The following is a 19845-nucleotide window of genomic DNA, read 5'->3' as shown; positions in this document are numbered from 1 at the left end:
CGGACCGAGAAACAAAAATGAAAATTTAATGAATGCTTTTTGAGAAAACTTGCAACTCTTTTTACCAATAATTTATGACACTCAAAAGAACCTGTTTTGATCTAAATGAAATTTTTAGTAAATAAGTGTTGATCATTCATAGGCAGTAATTTTTTCTCGATGACTAAAGACTGGCAGAAGAAGTTAAAATCGCTGCTGTAAAATCAAATTCACAACTGTGTTCGTTAAGACGTTTTAATATTTTTAATGACAATAATAATCTTCGACACCCGCTATAGTTATCCACACACATGCTATAACTATCTATACACACGTTAAAACTATTCATACACACGCTGTAGCTATAGTTTTTTATACAAACATGCTAAAGTTATCCATACACACGCTATTCCTATCCATACATCCGATACAACTATCTATAAACACGCATAAGCTATCCAACCATGTGCTATTACTATCCATACATACGCCATAAGTAATCATTACACACGCAGCAGCTATCCACACACACGCTATAACTATCCGTACACACGCTGAAGATATACACGCTATAGCCATAATATGCTACACATGCTATATCTTACACATGCTATAGCTAGCCATACACACGCAACAGCTCTAGCTATCGAACAGAATGAAGAAATGCAGCTGCCCACTACCTCCGCCGCTGCTGCCTGATACCACCGCTCTGGTTCTGCTGCAGCTCAGTTTCGCCACTGGAATCAGCCACCGCTGCTGATTATTCAAGACCGTTCTAGTGGCCTTCCACTTGTTGACTGATGACTACTATGAGACGACGCAGGTTATTATATAGCCCAAAGCAAAAATCCATTCGCGAGCAAAGGGGAAGCGAGCTTGTGATTGGTTGAATGTGCACGACTTTTAACACAACTTTTAACTAGTTTAGTATCGAAAACATATTTAAATTAGTATATGACAATCTTGCGCAATATTTCCCCTATCAATCAAGCCATTGGTGTTTAGAATCTGTTCAGTGGTAATGATAAAAGAAGCATTTTAAAGTGGTGTTGAAACACCTGTTGCAGCTACCGAAAGCGAGCTCGTTATTGGTTGAAAGCTGCGAGACTGTTTACAAAGTCAGATCGGTTGTATCCGTTAGTGTCGACTGTGCTTGTGAAGAGAGGTGGTGATTGGTTGCTCGGTATGATTTAGACAATCGATGTGATTTATCAATTTTTCAATAGTGTATCTCGAGCAATAGGTTATTTTTGTTACATAAATTCAACCGTAAAAGAATTTCTGATCGGTTGATGCCAAAACCTCGAAATTCTGAAAAGAAATGACTGATATATAAGCGCTCAAAACCTGACCACTTTTTCCTGGTTTTCCCTGGTTGAATTACTAGATTTTCAAATTCAGGTGCCTAACTTCGATATAGACGTTAGTCCAACGTCAAAAAAAGTTGTCCTGAAAGCTCAAATAAGTATCCTAGAAATATTATAGCATTTTAATCTGTTCATTTTGGTGCTCCTGGTAAATGCAGATGTGTGCCAGTTGAGTAATTGCTCGCCGTGTTCGTCGTTTTCCGTGTACTTACGGGAAAATTTTATTGAAGTTTCTGAAGACTTCTTGAGGCATTTCCGAAACGTCTAGGGGCGCCAAAATTCACAAGAACAGTGTTATCAATTAACTATTTTGAGACACACCTGCTTTGACAAGAAAATCAATCAGATTGGGAATTCTGGTTGAATCAGTTGAATAATTGTTTTAAAATCATGACTGTATTAACAATTTCGCCTTTATGCTAGACATCAAACCTTTATGCTAAACACTGTTAAATGCAAATCAAAAATATGTATAAAATATGTATAAACCTTTAGATTTATTAGCTCGAAATATCATAAATTGATTGGTCGACAACATGGAACCCCAGCAGGTTTCTTATCCGGCTTTAAAATTTGAGAATTTTCAGCACTTTTCCGTAATTTGTTGAAATATTCATTCTGAAACAATTTGTGAGAATTTCTCATGAACTTTGAAAACAATGTTTGAAACTTCATCTTCACGAGGTGCTTTGATACTTTTGAAAATTTTAATGAAAGATTCAATCTCATTTTCAATTTCAAGTTTCAATTAATTCTGCTGGTAAAAATTCCGGTGTAGAAATTTGATAACATTAACTTGTGACTTTGTCTTTAATTGCACTCACTATATTTCGAGTTATGAAGACACTCAAACTACCGAGCAAGTCTTTAAGTCTTCTGTTAATTAGTTGCAAGAAGGTAATCACCATTACTACATTACTAGAGTAGAACAATGGCGATAGTGAGGCTTGCTCAGGCGATGTTAGAAGGTGCGTTAATAGTTCGAAAGCAATTGTGAACATGATGATGAAGTGCAAGAAACCGAAGAAAAAATCTGGTCTAATGGTTTTTACAAAAAAAAAGTAGTAATTAGCATTAAATGCGCGCACTACTTGATGACTTGTTAGTACCTATTTGGATACTTTTCAAAAAGTTTAAAGTCGCCATTTCTTGATATTTTGGTCATTACAGTCACTACTGTTTCATTGTCTAACCGTTATGAGCCTTGTAAAAGGTATCATCAGTTCACTGCAATTCATTCTCAGAAAGTTTTACTGTACAACAAAAAGTTCCCGTGATACAATGCTTTAATCCATTCCCCGCAGGATTTCAACTGAAATATAAACTTTGATTCCAGTTTAACAACGATGGAACGGTTGAAAAACAGACCGATCTTTAATTTACAATAGAGTTTGTGCAAAATGTGTCTCACGGTTGCTGAGTAAGTAGAGTTTGAAGGAATCGAGGAGAACCCTATCACTCCGCGGGTTAAATAAAGCCTATGCTAAAATGGATGCGTTCTAGTAGAAAATGACTTTTCAGAAAAAATCTTCTGCCTGGAACAAATACTTAGTTCACTGTGCCAAGTACGAGTGCATAGTTTCAGTCAATTAAAAAATGATCGATTATTTTTTGCATATATTCAACTCATTTGGTATTGATTGGAAAGAGCAAATTAAGTAACCTAACTTTTATTGAGTGTTGTTGTAGGATTGCTGATGAGCGTCCACATCGAATACACTAAAATAATTCCAATTCAGAACTAACTTCGTGAAAAAATATCAAACCTCTGAAATTTCCGCTTATGACACTTTTAAATTCCCTGATAACGTTTGCGGTAAAAAATGGACAAAAATTGCCGATTTTTCATGGGTTTACCTTTAATCGCACCGACGAAACTACTCATGTATCATCAATCATAGTAACCCATGAGTTAGCAGTAAAAATTTGACAGCTCTATCAGTCAATTTCTAACTGTGATGGCAAAAAAGTGAAGCTACTCCGTTCAGAAGTGTGCGCATTCAAAGAACGGTACCCCGCCGCGTCAAAAACGGACATCGTGCGGTACTTTTTGAACGCCGGGTATGGCCGTTCCGGCATCTACAACATCTTGACACTATTGGGCAACGAACAGAGCATTGAAAGAAAGCTCGGTTCCGGACGGCCAACGACCAAAGGATGCTGAAGAGGAAGACCGAAATAATAGTGGCTAAATCGCTGCGTGAACTTGGCCGGGAGGTTGGTGCATGCGGTAAAACAGTGAAAAAGTATCTGGAGAACATGGACATACATGGAAGCGGCAGTCCAATCCACTGGTCTCGGAGCTGTAGGCAATGACGCAGCGACAGCGGTTGAATAAGATGGTCAAGTCGATTTTTCCGGCGAATCGCGATGTGGCAGTGGTGATGGACGACGAGACCTATCTCACCCTGGATGGCAACGACTAGCAGGGCTCGTCGTGTTTTACCTCCCCAACGAAGGAAATGAGCACCGAGGTGAAGTTTATTTTACAGACCAAGTTCCCCAAGAAGATGCGGCTGTGGCTGACAATCAGCGAGAAGGGGATGTCGAAACCGCTCTTCTTTCGCTCTGGGCTGGCCGTGAACAGGGAAATTTATAGTACGAAGTGCCTGCCACAAGTTGCGTCGTTCATCAAGAAATACCATAAGGGCGAAGACACGGTGTTCTGGCTAGATTTGGCGTCGGCCCACTACTCGAAGCGATCGTTGGAGGAGATAGAGCGGCTGAATATCGATGTGGTACCGAAGTCGACGAATCCGCCCAACGTCCCCCAGCTGCGTCCCATTGAGAATTTTTGGGCAAACTTGAAGCGCAAGATCTATTCCAACAATTTTGTCACAAAAACAAAGGAGAAATTAATGAAAAAACGAAGAAAGAGCTTAAAAACATACCTACACGCATGTTTTCGTCCGCGATGGCGAATGTTCCGGTTAACTGCCGGAAGGCCGCAAGCAAGGACGTATTATTTTTTTGCGAGGAAGCTAACATGATTACTTTCTATGAGAAATTTATCCAACTCAATTATCTGTCTTAGTTTTTTTTTTCATCGCCATCAGAAAGAAGTCCATTTTTTTACCGCAAACGTTACTTCTTGATTTTCCTGATCGAAAAATTAAATCCCTGATATTCCCTGATTCTCCCGGTTTTTCCCGGTATTCGCCACCCTGCGCGCGGCTCCTCATTCCGTGCACTTAGTATGAAAGTGTGAAAAAAAAACCAATCACTTTAAATCATTTAAAATGAAAGCTTTTTACCATCAAATGGTATTTTAGCAACATCTTTGCATGACTGAAATACAAAATTATCTATATTAAGCTCAAAATCTCCAAAACCCCTCCAAAAGGCCAGAAAAGGCCGAAATAGAAAATGATGCCAAATGGAGCTCAGAATGGTCGAAAAACCCTTCTAAACAGGCAAAAATAGAAAATGATCCAATATTAAGCTAAGAATGGTAAAAAAACCCTTCAAAAAGCCAAAAAAGGCCTAAATAGAAAATTATCTAAAATTAAGCTCAGAATTGCCGAAAACCCCTTCTAAACGCTTGAAAAGACCGAAATAGAAAATGATCCCAAGATAAAGTCAGAATGGCCGAAAAACTCTTCTAAAGGCACGAAAGGGCCGAAATCGAAAATGATCCCAATTAAGCTCAGAATTGCAGAAAAGCTTTTCAAAAGGTCAGAAAAGGCCGAAATAGAAAATGATCCAACATTAGGCTCAAAATGGCCGAAAACCTATTCTAAAGGCCTGAAAATGCCGAAATAGGAAATAATCCCAAATTGAGATCAGAATGGCCGAAAAGCCCTTCTGAAGGCCAGAATAGGCCGAAATAAAAAATAATCCCAAATAAAGCTCACAATCCTCGAAAACCCCTTCTAAAGGCCAGAAAAAGCCGAAACAGAAAATGATTCCAAATTGAGCTGAAGACAAGAAAAGCCCGGAAAAATTATCCCAAATTAAGTTCAGAATGGCCGAAAAGGCCTTCTGAAGGCCAGAAAAGGCCGAAATAGAAAACAATCCCAAAAAAGCTCAGAATTGCAGAAAATAGAAAATGATCTCAAATTGAAAATAACCCCAAATTGCACACAGAATGGCCGAAAAGCCCTTCTTTAGGCCAGAAAAGGCCCAAATAGAAAATGATCCTATCGACGGTAAAAAAAAAAAAACAAAAGGAGTTATAAAAGTTCCACGAAATGGTTCGAACCTACTCTGAACAAAAAAACTTCAAGTCCAAAAAACAAAAATGACTTTTAAAAAGCAGTTGGGACCAAAAACGAAAAAAATAACAGAGCAATAAAATTTATATATCATGCACAAATCGAGTCATTTCAAAAATTTTCGTACATAATATCGAATGCATTTTAAACTTTAACCTAAGAAACCAGAAAAACTCCGAATTCAACTAGAACCAGTTCGAAGCATTCAATAATAAAGCAATTTAAATTCAACTGAAGTGCTTTTGTAAGCTAGAAAACCCAGGAGCAAAATAATCAAAAATGCACAATGAAATAGCTGGAAGCACTTTAAAAATTTGAAATTGAAAAAAAAAAACATTCGAAGCAGCAGAGAAACTCTTCAACTAAGAAAAATCTAAAGAAATGATCTCAAATTAGTATCTAACGACCCAAATATAGTTTTTTACCAGAAAAAATACCAAACTCAAGAAAAAACTATATCAAATTTAATTAAAAAGGCATAGAAACTCTTGTAGTTGTAGCTTGAAACTGCTGAACTTATTTCGAAAGGCTTGAAAAAATGAATTCTGAATCCAGCTTAAAATAGTCGCGAAACGTCTCTCAGTGTAAGAAAAGGCTAGCAATGGAAACAACATTTTACAGTACACAAAAGTCGCTTTTTACGCGGGGGATACGTGCCGCGTAAAAAAACCGCGTAAATTCCGGAATCCGCGTAAATTCCGGAATCCGCGTAAAAAAAACGCGTAAATTCCGGAATCCGCGTAAAAAAAACCATCGTTAATTTTGCATTCCGAGTGGAGGGAAACCGAAATCCGGGCAAAAAAAAAATACCGCGTAAATTCCGGAATCCGCGTAAAAAAACACGTAAAAAAAACCGCGTAAATTCCGGAATCCGCGTAAAAAAAACCGCGTAAAAAGCGACCTTAGTGTATTTTAATTAGGAAAAACCGGATGAAGATATTCTGGATTAAAATGCTTGAGAACGGTTTTGGAATCCAGAAAAAAAGGATCTTACATTTGATTCAAATTCAATAATTTTAAACGAGAGGAAGCGTGGATTTTTGCGTAAACCCCCTCTCCTCTACCCTCCTATCTTAGGTTTTCCGCGTAAAATGTGGACGACTCCATACCAATAACGGTTTTTAGCATTATTAACGTTATCTAATTACAATTGAAAAAATAAAAATTTTAAAACAAGAGCTTTTCTATTTTTTTTTTTTTGACAAAAAGATTTTTTGCTTTACATAGGGTCAGGTGGGGCAAGATGGGTCACCTAAGCCAAATTTTCAATTTCTCGTAACTAAACTTAGTTTCGGTCTACTTTTCAGATGATTATATTGATGTTATGTATATTTTATAAAACTACGCTAAAAAATAACAAAAATCAAGTGTTGGTTCGCTTCTACAGAATTATTAGAAAAGGTTGTTTTTCATTGCACTGTAAAAAAGGCGGGGCAAGATGGGTCATTTGGTGGGGTAAGATGGGTTACCCTCTCAAACAGAACACAATTTAGATTGAATCTCAATGAACTTTTTACGGATAGCAAGAAAAAAGCCTTCTCTTCATAGATAACATAAATATTGGGTGATCTCGTCTATGTTGTACCGCCGAAGGGGTTAAATTTTCCTCGACGATTACTTTCTGTACCATTTGGAAGAACTTCGCTACTGTCGGCTTATTGAAACAATAAAAGTTTTTTTCCGTAGTGACAACACCATTTGCGCCTTAAAACTGAATCGTTGACAGTTAAAAATCAGCTGTCGATACGAACTATACTGCCTCGTCTTTGGTGACCCGTGCTGCCCCAATCATTAATTGAGTTCACGATTGTGATATTCATGATTATTTTACATTTATTTGACATCATGAGCGAAACTTTATTTGGCATCATGAGCAAAACTGCTTCTGCAATGAAAGTTTACTTCAAATTGTATAGCGTACGACGAGAGAACACGTTTTTTCGAAAGTGTGAATCGCGTAAGAAACTTAGCGAAAAAATATTTTATTTATAAAAAAAGCAATATGCAATTTTTTTTTTGTTTTCAAGAGGCTTTGCCTAATTTGGCATTTGCCTCTGATATGCAAATATGAACTATGAACACGTTATACATAGTCGAAAATACATTACGCATCATGCAAAATTAGTGTCCCCACAAAAAAAAGTTATTTCACGCTAAAAAACGACACTGACCCATCTTGCCCCACCTTACCCTAGTAATATCACAAAATACATCTTTTGTCTATAACAACATCTATGCAAAGTTTCAGCCAAATAAAAAAAAAATGAATAATATTTTCAAGTTATTCTTGCAATGTTCCAGAAATATGTATTACATATTACCATTATTTAATCACCTCAGGTTTTTACTTCAGAATCATCTTCAAATCTTTTACGATTGATCCTGAAATTACTTTGGAAGAAGAAACTGAACTATTTTCAATACCGCTTTTGAGTTGTTCGTACCATTCGATTTTTTCACAATCATTCTAGAAATGTAAAGTTATTCAAGAATCATTTTGAAATAATCTTATAGGGTATCGAACGTCTTCGTCAGTGGTTTTCTGCGGCAGGTTTTCTGGAGCAGTCTTATGCAGTCAATTTAGAATCATGTTCATGTTATGTATTTTAGAATCAAAGCCAAACTGTTAGTTTAGAATAACTTCAGAATCATTTGAAAATATTTTTGTTATTTTTACTTCGTCACGGTGAACGGTGATAAATTTATTTTGCATTGATGAATCGTAATTTTGTTCTATCATGCTGATGCTACACTGACTTCACTTTGAAGTGGTACAATGCGCGTCTTTTCTCACGTAAGGGTTAATATCAACAATGAAAAAACGGGTCTACTACGAAAGGCTGAAACTCAAAAGGCTGAAACACGAAAGGCTGAAATTCGAAAGGCTGAAATCACGAAAGGCTGAAAACTACATAAGGCTGAAAACACGAAAGGCTGAATCACGAAAAGCTGAAAAATCATAAGGCTGAAATTCACAAAGTTCATTTCTATCGCTATCGCTCGTTCGGACTAAACTAGGGGATCACCCCTACGAGTCAATAGACCTAGGAAAACGAACCTATACAGAGGTGATTTCTGCGGGGGGGAGAAATCACCTCTGTATAGGTCCCCCCCCGCAGTGGCCGGCGCTTCCGACGGCGGGTCGCCGGCGCACACTCGCGGCCTTCGGCCGTCTCGCCCTGAATCATCTAGGAAACGTGTACAAGAGTCAAGTGTGTATAGATTCAAATAGTGCCGAAAATTAATTTTCCATTGCACAAACCAATTAATACTCAAACATTGAACTCTGTCACCTTATAAAGGTTTGTTATCCATGTGTCCGAATTTTTCAACGATTATGATTCAAAAGTTTCAGCCTTTCATGTTTCAGCCTTTCGTTCATTCGGCCTTTTGTGGTTTCAGCCTTTTGTGCATTCAGCCTTTCGTTATGAAACATACTTTTCAGCCTTTCGGGTTTCAGCCTTTTGAGTTTCAGCCTTTCGTTACTAACCCGAAAAAACATATGTAAACGCTTTGCGCCTCTCCACTTTCAGTATAACATCAACTCTAGTCAAGCAATGAACGAGGTTATGCGTTACTTTTCAATTTTTTCCTTCATAGCGTTGCACATATTAGAAAGGATTTTCCCCGAAGTATGTTGTCATAACATAAAACACAATTTAATATATCGTAACGAATATTATAGACTTGGCGGTATGAATTGCTTTCTCATACACTTAATAGTATAATTATAGCCTAATATTAACAAAATATACAAAACAAATTCGTTTTAATATGCTGTTAGATTAGCATTTTTCAATAAACCAGTACAGTCAAATCACTCGCATCACTCTCAATTTTGATTCGAAAATTACTAACCATCTTCAGCCTCGTCTAAATCAGCACCTTCGTCTTCTGCATCATCATCATCATCATCATCATAGTCATTAGTATCACCTATATTATCCTCATCATCGTCATCATTCTGTTCACCTTCCTCATCCACTGGATCGTCAGTTGCGTCATTGTCGTCATTGTCGTCACGCTGAGCATCGTCGACCTGGTTGTCAACAATTTTCGGTCCTGAAAAGAACTTCCAATTTGAAGAAACCCCTTTTTCTGCGAATCAACACATTGGCTAACAACAGGAAAAGCTCAATCAAAACACACACTTTCAACAAAGCACCTAAATCGATCGTAGAAACTGCGGCTACCGCCAAACCGTCTTTGTTATCAACGGAATACCCTATGAAAAAGCCAATTTTCATAGAAGCGCTAAGCGTACGAGCCATATAATAGGAGGAGCGAGCGGCGAGAAAAAAGCGAAATCGAACATAGAAATGTACTCACTCGAGCTTTCTAAGTCAAAATTTGAGGAAGGAAAATATCGATTTACCATCACTATCCTCTTCATCATCATCATCTTCTTCGTCATCCCCATCGTCGTCGTTGTTGTTTTCCTCGAAAGCATTCCCATCATCGTCTTCCCCCTGATCGATTTCCTCTTCCAAAGCCTCGTCCCCCTCATCATTGATGTCCTTTTGATCATCAACTTCATTATCCCCTTCATCGTCGTCAGCGTCTTCTACGTCGTCTGTGTATAAAATTTAGTCCGTTTAAGCCAATTTATTCATTCTCGTTTATTTATTGCGTTAGGTCAGTGTAAATTTTTGATAAATAATCACTCATTTTTTGAGGAAACAGTTCGTTTGTTATGGTCTTCTCAAGAACAGGCATAATGGAATAATTTTTTGTCGAAGAAGTTAACATACCATCCTCTTCATCGTCGTCCTCCGCGGGCGTCGCCTCCTGTTGGGAAAACTTTTTCTCTGCCGCCACGATCTCCTCTACCTCTTCATCGTCTAATTTACGCACTTCTTCCTCGTCTGCATCGTCATCCTCGTCGGCGTGTCCTTCCTGCTCGTCATCATGATCCTCCTCCTCGGTGTACGGTTCATGATCATCGTCCGCGCCGTGCCCATCACCATCATCCTCGTGCTCTTCCTCCAACTGATTGAGTGCATTGAGAATATCCTCATGATGATGGTCATCCTCACGATTTTCGTCAACCCAACCGCTGAAGTATTCTGCGTAGCGTGATTCCGACAGTGGGGTATCGCCATTCGATACGCCGCGGTTCTCAATCAGAATAAGGCCTATCAGCGCACCCAAACCGACCAGCAGGAAGAAGAAGACTATTTTTGCGCACCAATTTCCTCCGGTTCCATGATCACTGTGGATATGCATTTGAATGTCGCCGGGTTGAGTGGCAGCCTGGGCTGCTCCCGCAGATTGTTTCGAACTGGGAGCCTCCTTGACGGCATCTTCATCATCTGCAATTAAAAGGAGAACAGAATATAACAACGCATGTCGTGCTGCGAGTCAATTATTTGTTTTTACGTATCATCCATTATCTGACACCTCATTACTACTGATTTCCCCCATTCAAACCCACGATAGAAAAAAGTGTGCAGTGTATTTTTAGCGAAAACATGTGTTTTTGGCCACCGACCCTGCTCTGGCTTCACGCAGATTGCGTTTTTTCTTAGCACGCCGCCGCTTGGCGTTGACGTGGAAGCCAGCATCCGCCAACAGGGCACTAGATTTTCCGCTCTCACTCTCTGTTGGTGTTTTGTTTTCTGTCCCAGTAGTTGTTATTGCGACTTGCCATGTGCAAACAAACGAAAGTTTTCCATTTCTTACCACTTCAAAGAACGGATGTGGTACAATGCAAAAAAGAAAAATAAAATCTTTGAGCGCAATCGAATTGTTGTGCAGAGTAAGGTACATCAACCAATTACTATTTTTAACTGCCCACGAAAACAACTGACTTTCCGCTTTGTAGAGGCGCAAATGATCGTCCTTTGGCCCGAGAAAATTCATCGCAAGAAGGAGACACCATGTGCTTCGGATGGCCGCACATTTCAGGTCGTGTTTACTTTACAGACTTTTACTTTCCTAACGCGAAGATTTATTAGTTCTGAGTGGTGTCCCCTGTGTCGAAGTATATTCGATGCAGATTGGCTTCATCAATTGCGCTGTGGTCTGGATTAGTGCCAAGCCGTGTTACGAATAAAAATTCCGTATCCGAGGTTGAAGTTCAAAATTTTTTTACTGGCAAAGATCAATGTAAGAAGGAAAGGCGTATTAAATAGAAATGTGGAACAAGCGCGGGGAAGCAGTAACGACTGTTGAACAACGTTAGAATACGAGTTCAACAAACCATCCAAACAATTTATTGATATATTTCCTTGTTTTCAATCAACAGTTACACTCCCACGAATAATTTTGTTGATTTACAGTTTATGAAATTGCTATTAATTGAATTTTGGTTGAACTAAAACTTAACAGCTGTTTTCTCATTAGAGTTAACAAGCTGTTAAACGACAGAAGCGTTTGAAAGGCTCTTATTCAAATAGTAAATTTATGAATGCTTTAAATAATTGCGATTTTTGGGAGACAAAAGATACAGCTTAATCAGAACTTTTCTTTGTATTTCTTGGGGATACGCGTTTTCCTATTATATTTTATACTTTTGGTATCCATAATTTTTTCGGTCTATTTTGTGTGTGGCATTACGTAAAATGAAGAAAATAACAAAGTAGTACTGTTCTCGACTGCATATGAGGTTACTCCCAATGAATGGATTCTCAACACCAGGAGTTTGATCGAACATTTTGACGTTCCCCAAATTTGTGACATGTTTATTGGCATGTAACTACCGACGATTGGGCCGCAAAGTAGCGAGGAATGGCTCAAGAACTAAAATTGTAATTTTGTATCAATCGCAAAGCAAAACAATTTTCCACTCTTTTCGTAGTCCTATGTCAATCTTGTGTTTGTGCACTTAGATGCAGAACTTCTATTGTCGACATTTTATCAAAAATATTCTCTTCTATTAATTCATAAACTCCATGGACTACTTTGTTTTTCGAAGTAAAATTATAGTTCTATTTGCCTTTGAGGGCCTTTACAGAAGAGATAGCATTGTTTATTGCTACGATCAAGTTTCTGATCTAATCTGATAAGACAGTAAATGATATCGCGTTTTAATAAGTTCAACGTTTTCACAGCGATGGAAGCCACTAAAGCTGTTTTGTCACTGACTCTAGCATAACTTCTCCTAATTCTATGAACAGCATCGTTCTCAGATGGAACCTCAGCGTGTTTCATGTACTCCAATGTCAGCAGAGGCAAACGCCGCGATCTCTTGGAGGATATAAACTCGCCCATAAACTCTCAAACTGTACCGACCGGCGGCAGCTAGACAAGACAGATCGCTTCGCCGGCTCGTTGTCACAGCGCGAGCAGACAAAGTGTACAGCAAAAACGCCAAAGCGGACTGCGGAGAGGACAGCCGGCCGAAAATATCTATTTAAAGATTTTTCACACTGCCTTGTTCAAGTTCTAAATTGAACCATATTCACGGAATCACCGAACTCGCTCGCTTGCGATTTGCTGGACAAAGCATTCCCACAAGATATCTTATATTTACTGGTTACGAAACGATCTTACCTTTCTTCCTCTTCTTATCCTTGCGCTTTCGTGGCTGGACATCTCCGGACATATTTTAAGCTGTTAGATAAGCTTATCAGCTACGAGTAACTTTAATACTAAAACAGAAAACCTTATTGCAAACTAACACAGCACTTAGTCGTAGTTTATCAACGTTTAAAATTTGCCTCCGTGGACACTGTTGGAACCGGAAGGAACTTATTTCAGATTCTTCTGACAACCGTAGCGCAACCGTTCTACTCTACGAACAACGCGAACGAAAGTGTCTCTCATACTAAACTAAAGCGAAGATCCAACCAAAGAACGACTAACGAAATGCGATAAGTTCAAAAATCTGATCTTTCTGTAGTTGAGTCTTGCGGTACGGAATAATGAGCCGAACAGAGAGGCAAACACAGCATTTCCTTTTCTTGTCGCCATGAAAGAAGGGAAACAGCAGAGTCTATGTGTATATAGAGTCGCGCGAAGAGAAAATCTATCGTTTCGGCAACACAGTTTTTGTGCCGTTTGTTGCCAAGAACTATACAGTTCTGTTTTTCACCATGCATAGGCGAATATCATTTTTTGAAATTCTTCACAAGGTACACAGTTTTGTAAGATTACACCGGTGATGTTTTGTTAAATTTAAGTGAACCAGTGTACAGGTTTAATGTTGGAATAAAATGTGTAAGTAAAACTTCGGAAAAACACATATTCTTTATTACGCTCAATTACAACACTTTTCATCCACTCCTAACATTATCACCTTGTTTGTTTACATTGCTCGATTGGTACCCTCGTTTGACACTGATTTGGTTCCTTTGGTTTCATCTTTGCGGGACTCTTATTATAAACATAGACTCTGGGAAACAGGACACACAAAAAATAACATAACACGGAATAATGTTTAAGGTAGGCTCACGCTCGGAATTTAGCATAGAGTGGTGAGTATCTCTGAAAATGTAGAGTCTTGCACGCTTGCAACAAACCACTCATGGACTGAGTTATTACATTTAGTTTTAATCGTTATATAAATTAACAGCATTCTCAGACCAAACATGAAAAGAGGTAGAGGTAAACCAATAGACTATTTTTTTTTCCTGTATGGACTTCCTCGCTGCGACCAGAATCGTAGATTTATTTGAGATATGCCCGGGTGTCTGCTGTATCCCGTACTTTTGTTGATAGCAACCGCTATTGAGAAGTGGCATGCTTATTATTATTGTTCATCAGTGCTTGTGTGTAATGTGATACCACATACTTAAACATACGTAACACTAGCGATTTTTTTGGTACTCTTTGCCCCACATCACCCGGTACCAACATCAATATGAACTGCTCGACGAAAATAAACGGAATGAATTTTCTTCATAGCGGCTCTACTCGAGCCCTCAACAAAATCCCTTACGAAACTGTCAAAAATTTGTTTACAAAATCAATGCTGCATTTTTCGAGTGGGAACGAGTGGGATCGAGACAAACAGAGGTTTTTTACAGAGGTTGGTACTTTCGAGTAGTTCATTTTGTACCAACTTTTTTGGAAGATTTCTTCCTGAGTGTTACGTATGTCTTATGTATGGTTTTTTTACAGAGGTTGGTACTTTCGAGTAGTTCATTTTGTACCAACTTTTTTGGAAGATTTCTTCCTGAGTGTTACGTATGTCTTATGTATGTGGTGATACTCTTCCTTACACGCTTACTATTCTACCACATACTTAGACATACGTAACACTGGCGATTTTTTTTTGGTACTCTTTGCCCCACATCTCCCGGTACCAACACCAGTTTGAACTGCTCGACGAAAATGAACGGAATGAATTCTCTTCATCGCTGCTCTACTCGAGGCCATAACAAAATCCCTTAAGAAACTGTCAAAAAGTTGTTTACAAAATCAATGCTGCATTTTTCGAGTGGGAACGAGACAAATGCAGGGCTGCGCAGGTACACAACCTCCATAAACTACTCAAACCGAGGTTTTTTTACAGAGGTTGGTACTTTCGAGTAGTTCATTTTGTACCAACTTTTTTGGAAGATTTCTTTCTAAGTGTTACGTATGTCCTATGTATGTGGTGACACTCATGTTAATCCCTGCTCTTCTAACGACACCTTTCAGGGCAATGTTGAACAGTAGGCACGAGAGATCATCACCTTGCCTTAGACCTCTTCGGGTTTTGAAGGGGCTCAAGAGTGCCCCCGATACTCGAACTACACACATCACTCGGTCCATCGTCGCTTTGACCAACCGCGTTAGTTTGTCCGGAAGTCCGTAGTCGTGCATAATTTGCCATAGCTGGTCTCGATCGATCCTGTTGTATAACCGCGAATATCTGGTCCGTGGTGGCGCGGGCACCTATTATCCCGCCTTGTAGTGCCCCACAAACTGCTTCGCAAATGGTGATAATCGATGGTAGAGTATTTGGGAGAGTTCCTTGTAGACGGCGTTCAGCAAAGTAATTGCAGCATTCCAGCTCGTCGCCCTTTTTGTAAACGGGACACACAATACCTTCCATCTACTCCTCCAGTACTTGTACTTCCTCCCAAATCTTGACAATGACCCGATGCACGGCTCGAACCAGCTCCACCGTATTTCAAAAGCTCGCTGGTAAGTTGGTCAGCTTTATTGTTTTTCAGCCGGCCAATCTCCTCCTCCCCCTCCAGAAAATCAAGGGCTGGTAATCTGTTGTCTTCTGCTCGTGCACCAAGGTCAATTGCCATTGCCATTCAGATGCTCATCGAAGTGCTGCTTCCACCTTTCGTTCACCTCACACTCGTCCGTAAGGAGATTGCAATCCAAGCTCCTGCACGTATCAGCTTGCGGCACGTAGCCTTTACGGGAGCCGTGCAGCTTCTCGTAGAACTTCTGAGTGCCGTTAGCTTGGTACAGTTCTTCCATCGCTACGCGATCTCGGTCCTCTTGCTGGCGCTTCTTCCTTCGAAGGACTGAGTTTTAGCTGTTCCGTGCAGATCGGTATCGTTACACGTTCGTTCTGATACTTCTGAAACATTTCGCTGAATTAATCAGCTTTTGAGTTCTCGGCAATAAAATTTAGGTGTGCTGGTGATTAGCAGTCCTTTTTAGACATCACCGTCGTCAGCAATGGTTTCTTCAAGAACTTTCCTAATACTTTAACAACGAAGATTGATGCAGGTAAAAACAGTAATTCAGCGTGGCCTTTGTTTCAAGCGCGTCGTTTGGGATCGAGCTATTGACATCACTATACCGAGTAACAATGAATGATAATAAACTCATGTCCTGGGCTCAAACTCATATGAACCCGCTGTCAGCCTTCAGATAAAGCTGTATGAAAAGTGGCGGCCTAATATGCAATCTCGTTCGCACATGCGTTGAGATGTTAGCCCTTGAAACATGGCGCGATGCCATTGGGTTGTTTGGAATAGACCGCGTTTAGTTTTGGGCAAATCTCTCAACACTCAATAAGTCCTTTTGAAAAGTTAGGCAAGATTTGATACGAGCGTGGAAATTAAATATTTTCCAGGGGCCTATAAGGGCATCCTTAACAGTGCGGTACCATTTAAGTATGTGTACAGCGCGGCTATTTTGTTCACTCATCCGTTTTCACACCGGTCGTTGCTATCGTTTCGTTTGACGTTTCATCCAGCATAAACCTTTAGCAGCGCTGTTATCGGGCTGCTAAATTTGAGAGCGCGATGCTTCCCGGAAGCTCGGCTACTAGTTCTCTAGCGCGTTTAGCAGCGACCGGTACGGTGTGAAGTGATGATAGAGCGCTGCCAAAGGGGGTATAGAAGCGCACCGTTAAGGATACCCTAAACGTCAACATTTTGCCTACCAATCATAAATTCATCACGGCGGTAATATTTCAATTCAAATGCTTACAAAACTTATCTTTTTCAATGAAAGTGCACATTGTCCTGAAAACAAATGTTGATCTCTTGTTTTTTTCCATCTAATATGTGAAACATGTGCGTGGTCGTTCATCACACATCTATCAAACCAGCATTTGTCCATATCTAAATGCTTTTTGTTTTTCATTTCAGCTTGCGTGAAAAACCCTGCTTCGGTGCTTCGATTGATCCAGATATTTCACCTACATAGGGAAAGTTCTCTTCATTTTCTTTTGTTGTTTTATGTGCTTAAATTATTCACCTTTATCGATGTACGCCGGAGATAACTCGCAAGTTGTTAAGTTACAAAATTCAAAATATATTTTTGTAAGTTGTATGTAGTAGAGATGGTCGGGTATGGGAAATTTGTTACCCGTACCCGACCCGTACCCGACTCATCGAGAATTTTCAAACCCGTACCCGACCCGAACCCGAAGTCGGGTTTGTTTGAAATACCCGTACCCGACCCGAACCCGAAAAAGTTTGTTTTCAACTACCCGTACCCGACCCGTACCCGAAAGAAAAATACCCCGAAATTGCCGGTACCCGACCCGTACCCGACCCGTCCTGGATTTTTATTTTATTTTTTTTTTTAAATACCTGATTACCTCGTACATTTTATGCACTGATTGTCGTATGTGGTTTCTCGAGATGATGGCCGGAGTTGGGCTAGACCCGAGTGTTCATGTGAACGAATGTTAATGAACCAGAGTTCCAGGCGATGTATTGGTGCTCCAGCGTAGCATCTGTCACTGAGAACGTCCGCTCGTTTGATCATTTTTATCACGCAGCAAAATATCTATTCATAACAGTGTACGGATAATTTGGGTTCCGTTAGTCACCTCATATTGAAATTGATCAGGGATTTCAATTATTTATTTTGTATGCATACGTATGATTCATATAAACTGCTGAAAATTTTCATTTTGTTAATTTACCCTACTAGCACAACTCGGAGAATGGTGAGAAATGCATGTCTGGTAGAGTTTAAATTAAGCGACGAGTTTTATGTGCACATCGTAGCAATCAGGAATCTAAAATTCGGTATAACACAGATATTTCTGTACATGCGGCAGCCCTGGTCACAATGCAAATCAAGACCTGGGAGGGAGAAACGAATACTACGCTATAAAATTATCGAAACAAATGACACGCACATTCGTCGTTTTTTGATAGCGTGTAACTATTTTCCTGCTGTAACCCGAGTATGACTCGAACATCACGAATACTAAATGTGCAAATTCGTATGCAAAACACAGTTTTTTCGAGTCAGTTTATTCAGATTTTTGAGTTTATTTATATTTACGTAGACTTGCGCAGAGTTACAATAATTTTATAATTTCGTACCTCACTATTTTGTGAAACGAAAATCAAGACTCAACCGTGATGAAGTGTATAGTTCGGAACTGTTACCAAACGACAGTTTTTTTGATACCCGAGTAATAATTACGCAGGAGGTCTGCCAAAAAGAGTTTATTTGCAAACATTGCTCACACGTTTAAACAACAAAAATGCTTTTAAAAAAATCGGCAAACTTTCAAAACTCGTAGCTTACCAAAGGACAGAAATATTATTTTACGAACTAATTTCATTTTTTGTCATATTGACTTACATTTTAAGTTTAGTAAAGCGGGCAATGTATGTAGTTTCGCGGGAATGCGAAGATGAACGGGAATAGAAGGTTTGACTAGAATTAGAAAAAAATTTTCCTCGTCCAGGCGGGACTCGACTCGACGGGACGGAGATTGCGGGTTCGAGTCCCGTCTGTACGAGAAAAAAATTTTTCTAATTCTAGTCACACCTTCTATATTCATTGCTTGTGTGGATGTTATTTTTTCATTTTTAATTGTTTATTTATTTCGTCAAGCAAATGTAGACTACATTTATATTTCATTACCATTATTATTATAGTGTTTACAATGTTCTTGTTACGAGCTAAATATTTCTAGTGTATTTCAGACAGTTTTTAATTTTTTTTTTTGACGTTGTTATGCCAATGGTTTTACAATGTAGATTATACTGACACATCATTCGATTAATGGGACCATTTTTTGCATAATTAGTTCTGCAATTTTTTTCTGAAAAAAGTTTTCTCGTTCTAAGATGCCGTGAAGGTGTATTAAAGCTGAGTTGTGATAATAATGCAGATGTGTCTATACGAATTGAAATAATGTCATTGACGAAGAATAGCATTGCAAATTCGTGGCGTTGTTTAAGTGTTTGCAGATTAATGAGCATGCAACGTGCTTCGTACGATGACAGAGGGATAGAGTAGTGATAGATCATATTGTGGTAGTCTACTTCAGGTTTCAAATTGAACTATGATTTGTTTGCTTGTTACAGTCATGTTTAAAGAGTAAGATTGAACAACATTTGAAGTATTTTAAAGAAAAATTGCTTTGTCCGCCATTACTGATTTTTCTTTCGCGTACCCCCTGAAGGCTCTCGAGTACCCCCAGGGGTACGCGTACCACAGGTTGAGAATCGCTGTTCTAAAGAAATCAATGACACCGTTACCGATGCAACTTCGTGCTGCTTCGTATCCGTTTCTCCCTCCCACACCAAGACTATGTTAAAACACCTAGGCTAGAAAAGTTAATCATTAAATTCTCATAATGCACGCAAATCGAATTACCCGTACCCGACCCGTACCCGACCAGTTAAGAATTTTTCAAACCCGTACCCGACCCGAACCCGAAGCCTTGGTTTTTAAATTACCCGTACCCGACCCGAACCCGAAAAATATTTTATGGCGTTACCCGAAACCCGACCCGAACCCGTCGGGTACGGGTATCGGGTAAAAATACCCGTACCCGACCATGTCTAGTATGTAGCAAACAAAAAACTCATGTTTTTCTACAGGGAGCTCAAATCTACTGTCCGCGGCGTATGGTTGAACGAGAGTACTTTGAAACCCGCTTCCCCGGAGAAATGCGTTTAAAGAAAATA

General features: G+C 39.3%; 2 protein-coding genes across 9 annotated transcripts in view; one reads left to right on the top strand and one right to left on the bottom strand.

Annotated features, from left to right (window-relative positions):
• LOC129723258 (aspartyl/asparaginyl beta-hydroxylase) overlaps positions 1 to 13418 on the bottom strand; it is a 28318-nt gene extending 14900 nt beyond the window's left edge. For 2 of the 8 annotated variants that reach the window (XM_055677364.1, XM_055677365.1), the window contains exons 1-4: positions 13055 to 13411; positions 10312 to 10872; positions 9936 to 10133; positions 9419 to 9622 (exon numbers count right to left, since the gene is read on the bottom strand). In XM_055677364.1, coding sequence (XP_055533339.1) covers positions 9419 to 9622; positions 9936 to 10133; positions 10312 to 10872; positions 13055 to 13106 — 1015 coding nt within the window. In that variant the 5' untranslated portion in view covers positions 13107 to 13411. Of the gene's footprint in view, positions 1 to 9418; positions 9623 to 9935; positions 10134 to 10311; positions 10873 to 13054 lie in introns of all 8 variants that reach the window. The other 6 variants (XM_055677370.1, XM_055677367.1, XM_055677371.1 and 3 more) reach the window with 6 other exon arrangements.
• LOC129723264 (juvenile hormone esterase-like) overlaps positions 1 to 19845 on the top strand; it is a 72989-nt gene that overhangs the window by 39634 nt on the left and 13510 nt on the right. The window lies entirely within an intron of this gene.

This window comes from Wyeomyia smithii, chromosome 2 (genome assembly GCF_029784165.1).
Source record: "Wyeomyia smithii strain HCP4-BCI-WySm-NY-G18 chromosome 2, ASM2978416v1, whole genome shotgun sequence".
Lineage (NCBI taxonomy): Eukaryota > Metazoa > Arthropoda > Insecta > Diptera > Culicidae > Wyeomyia > Wyeomyia smithii.
Note: the sequence above shows the minus strand (reverse complement) of the source record. Positions and strands in the feature narration are given on the sequence as shown.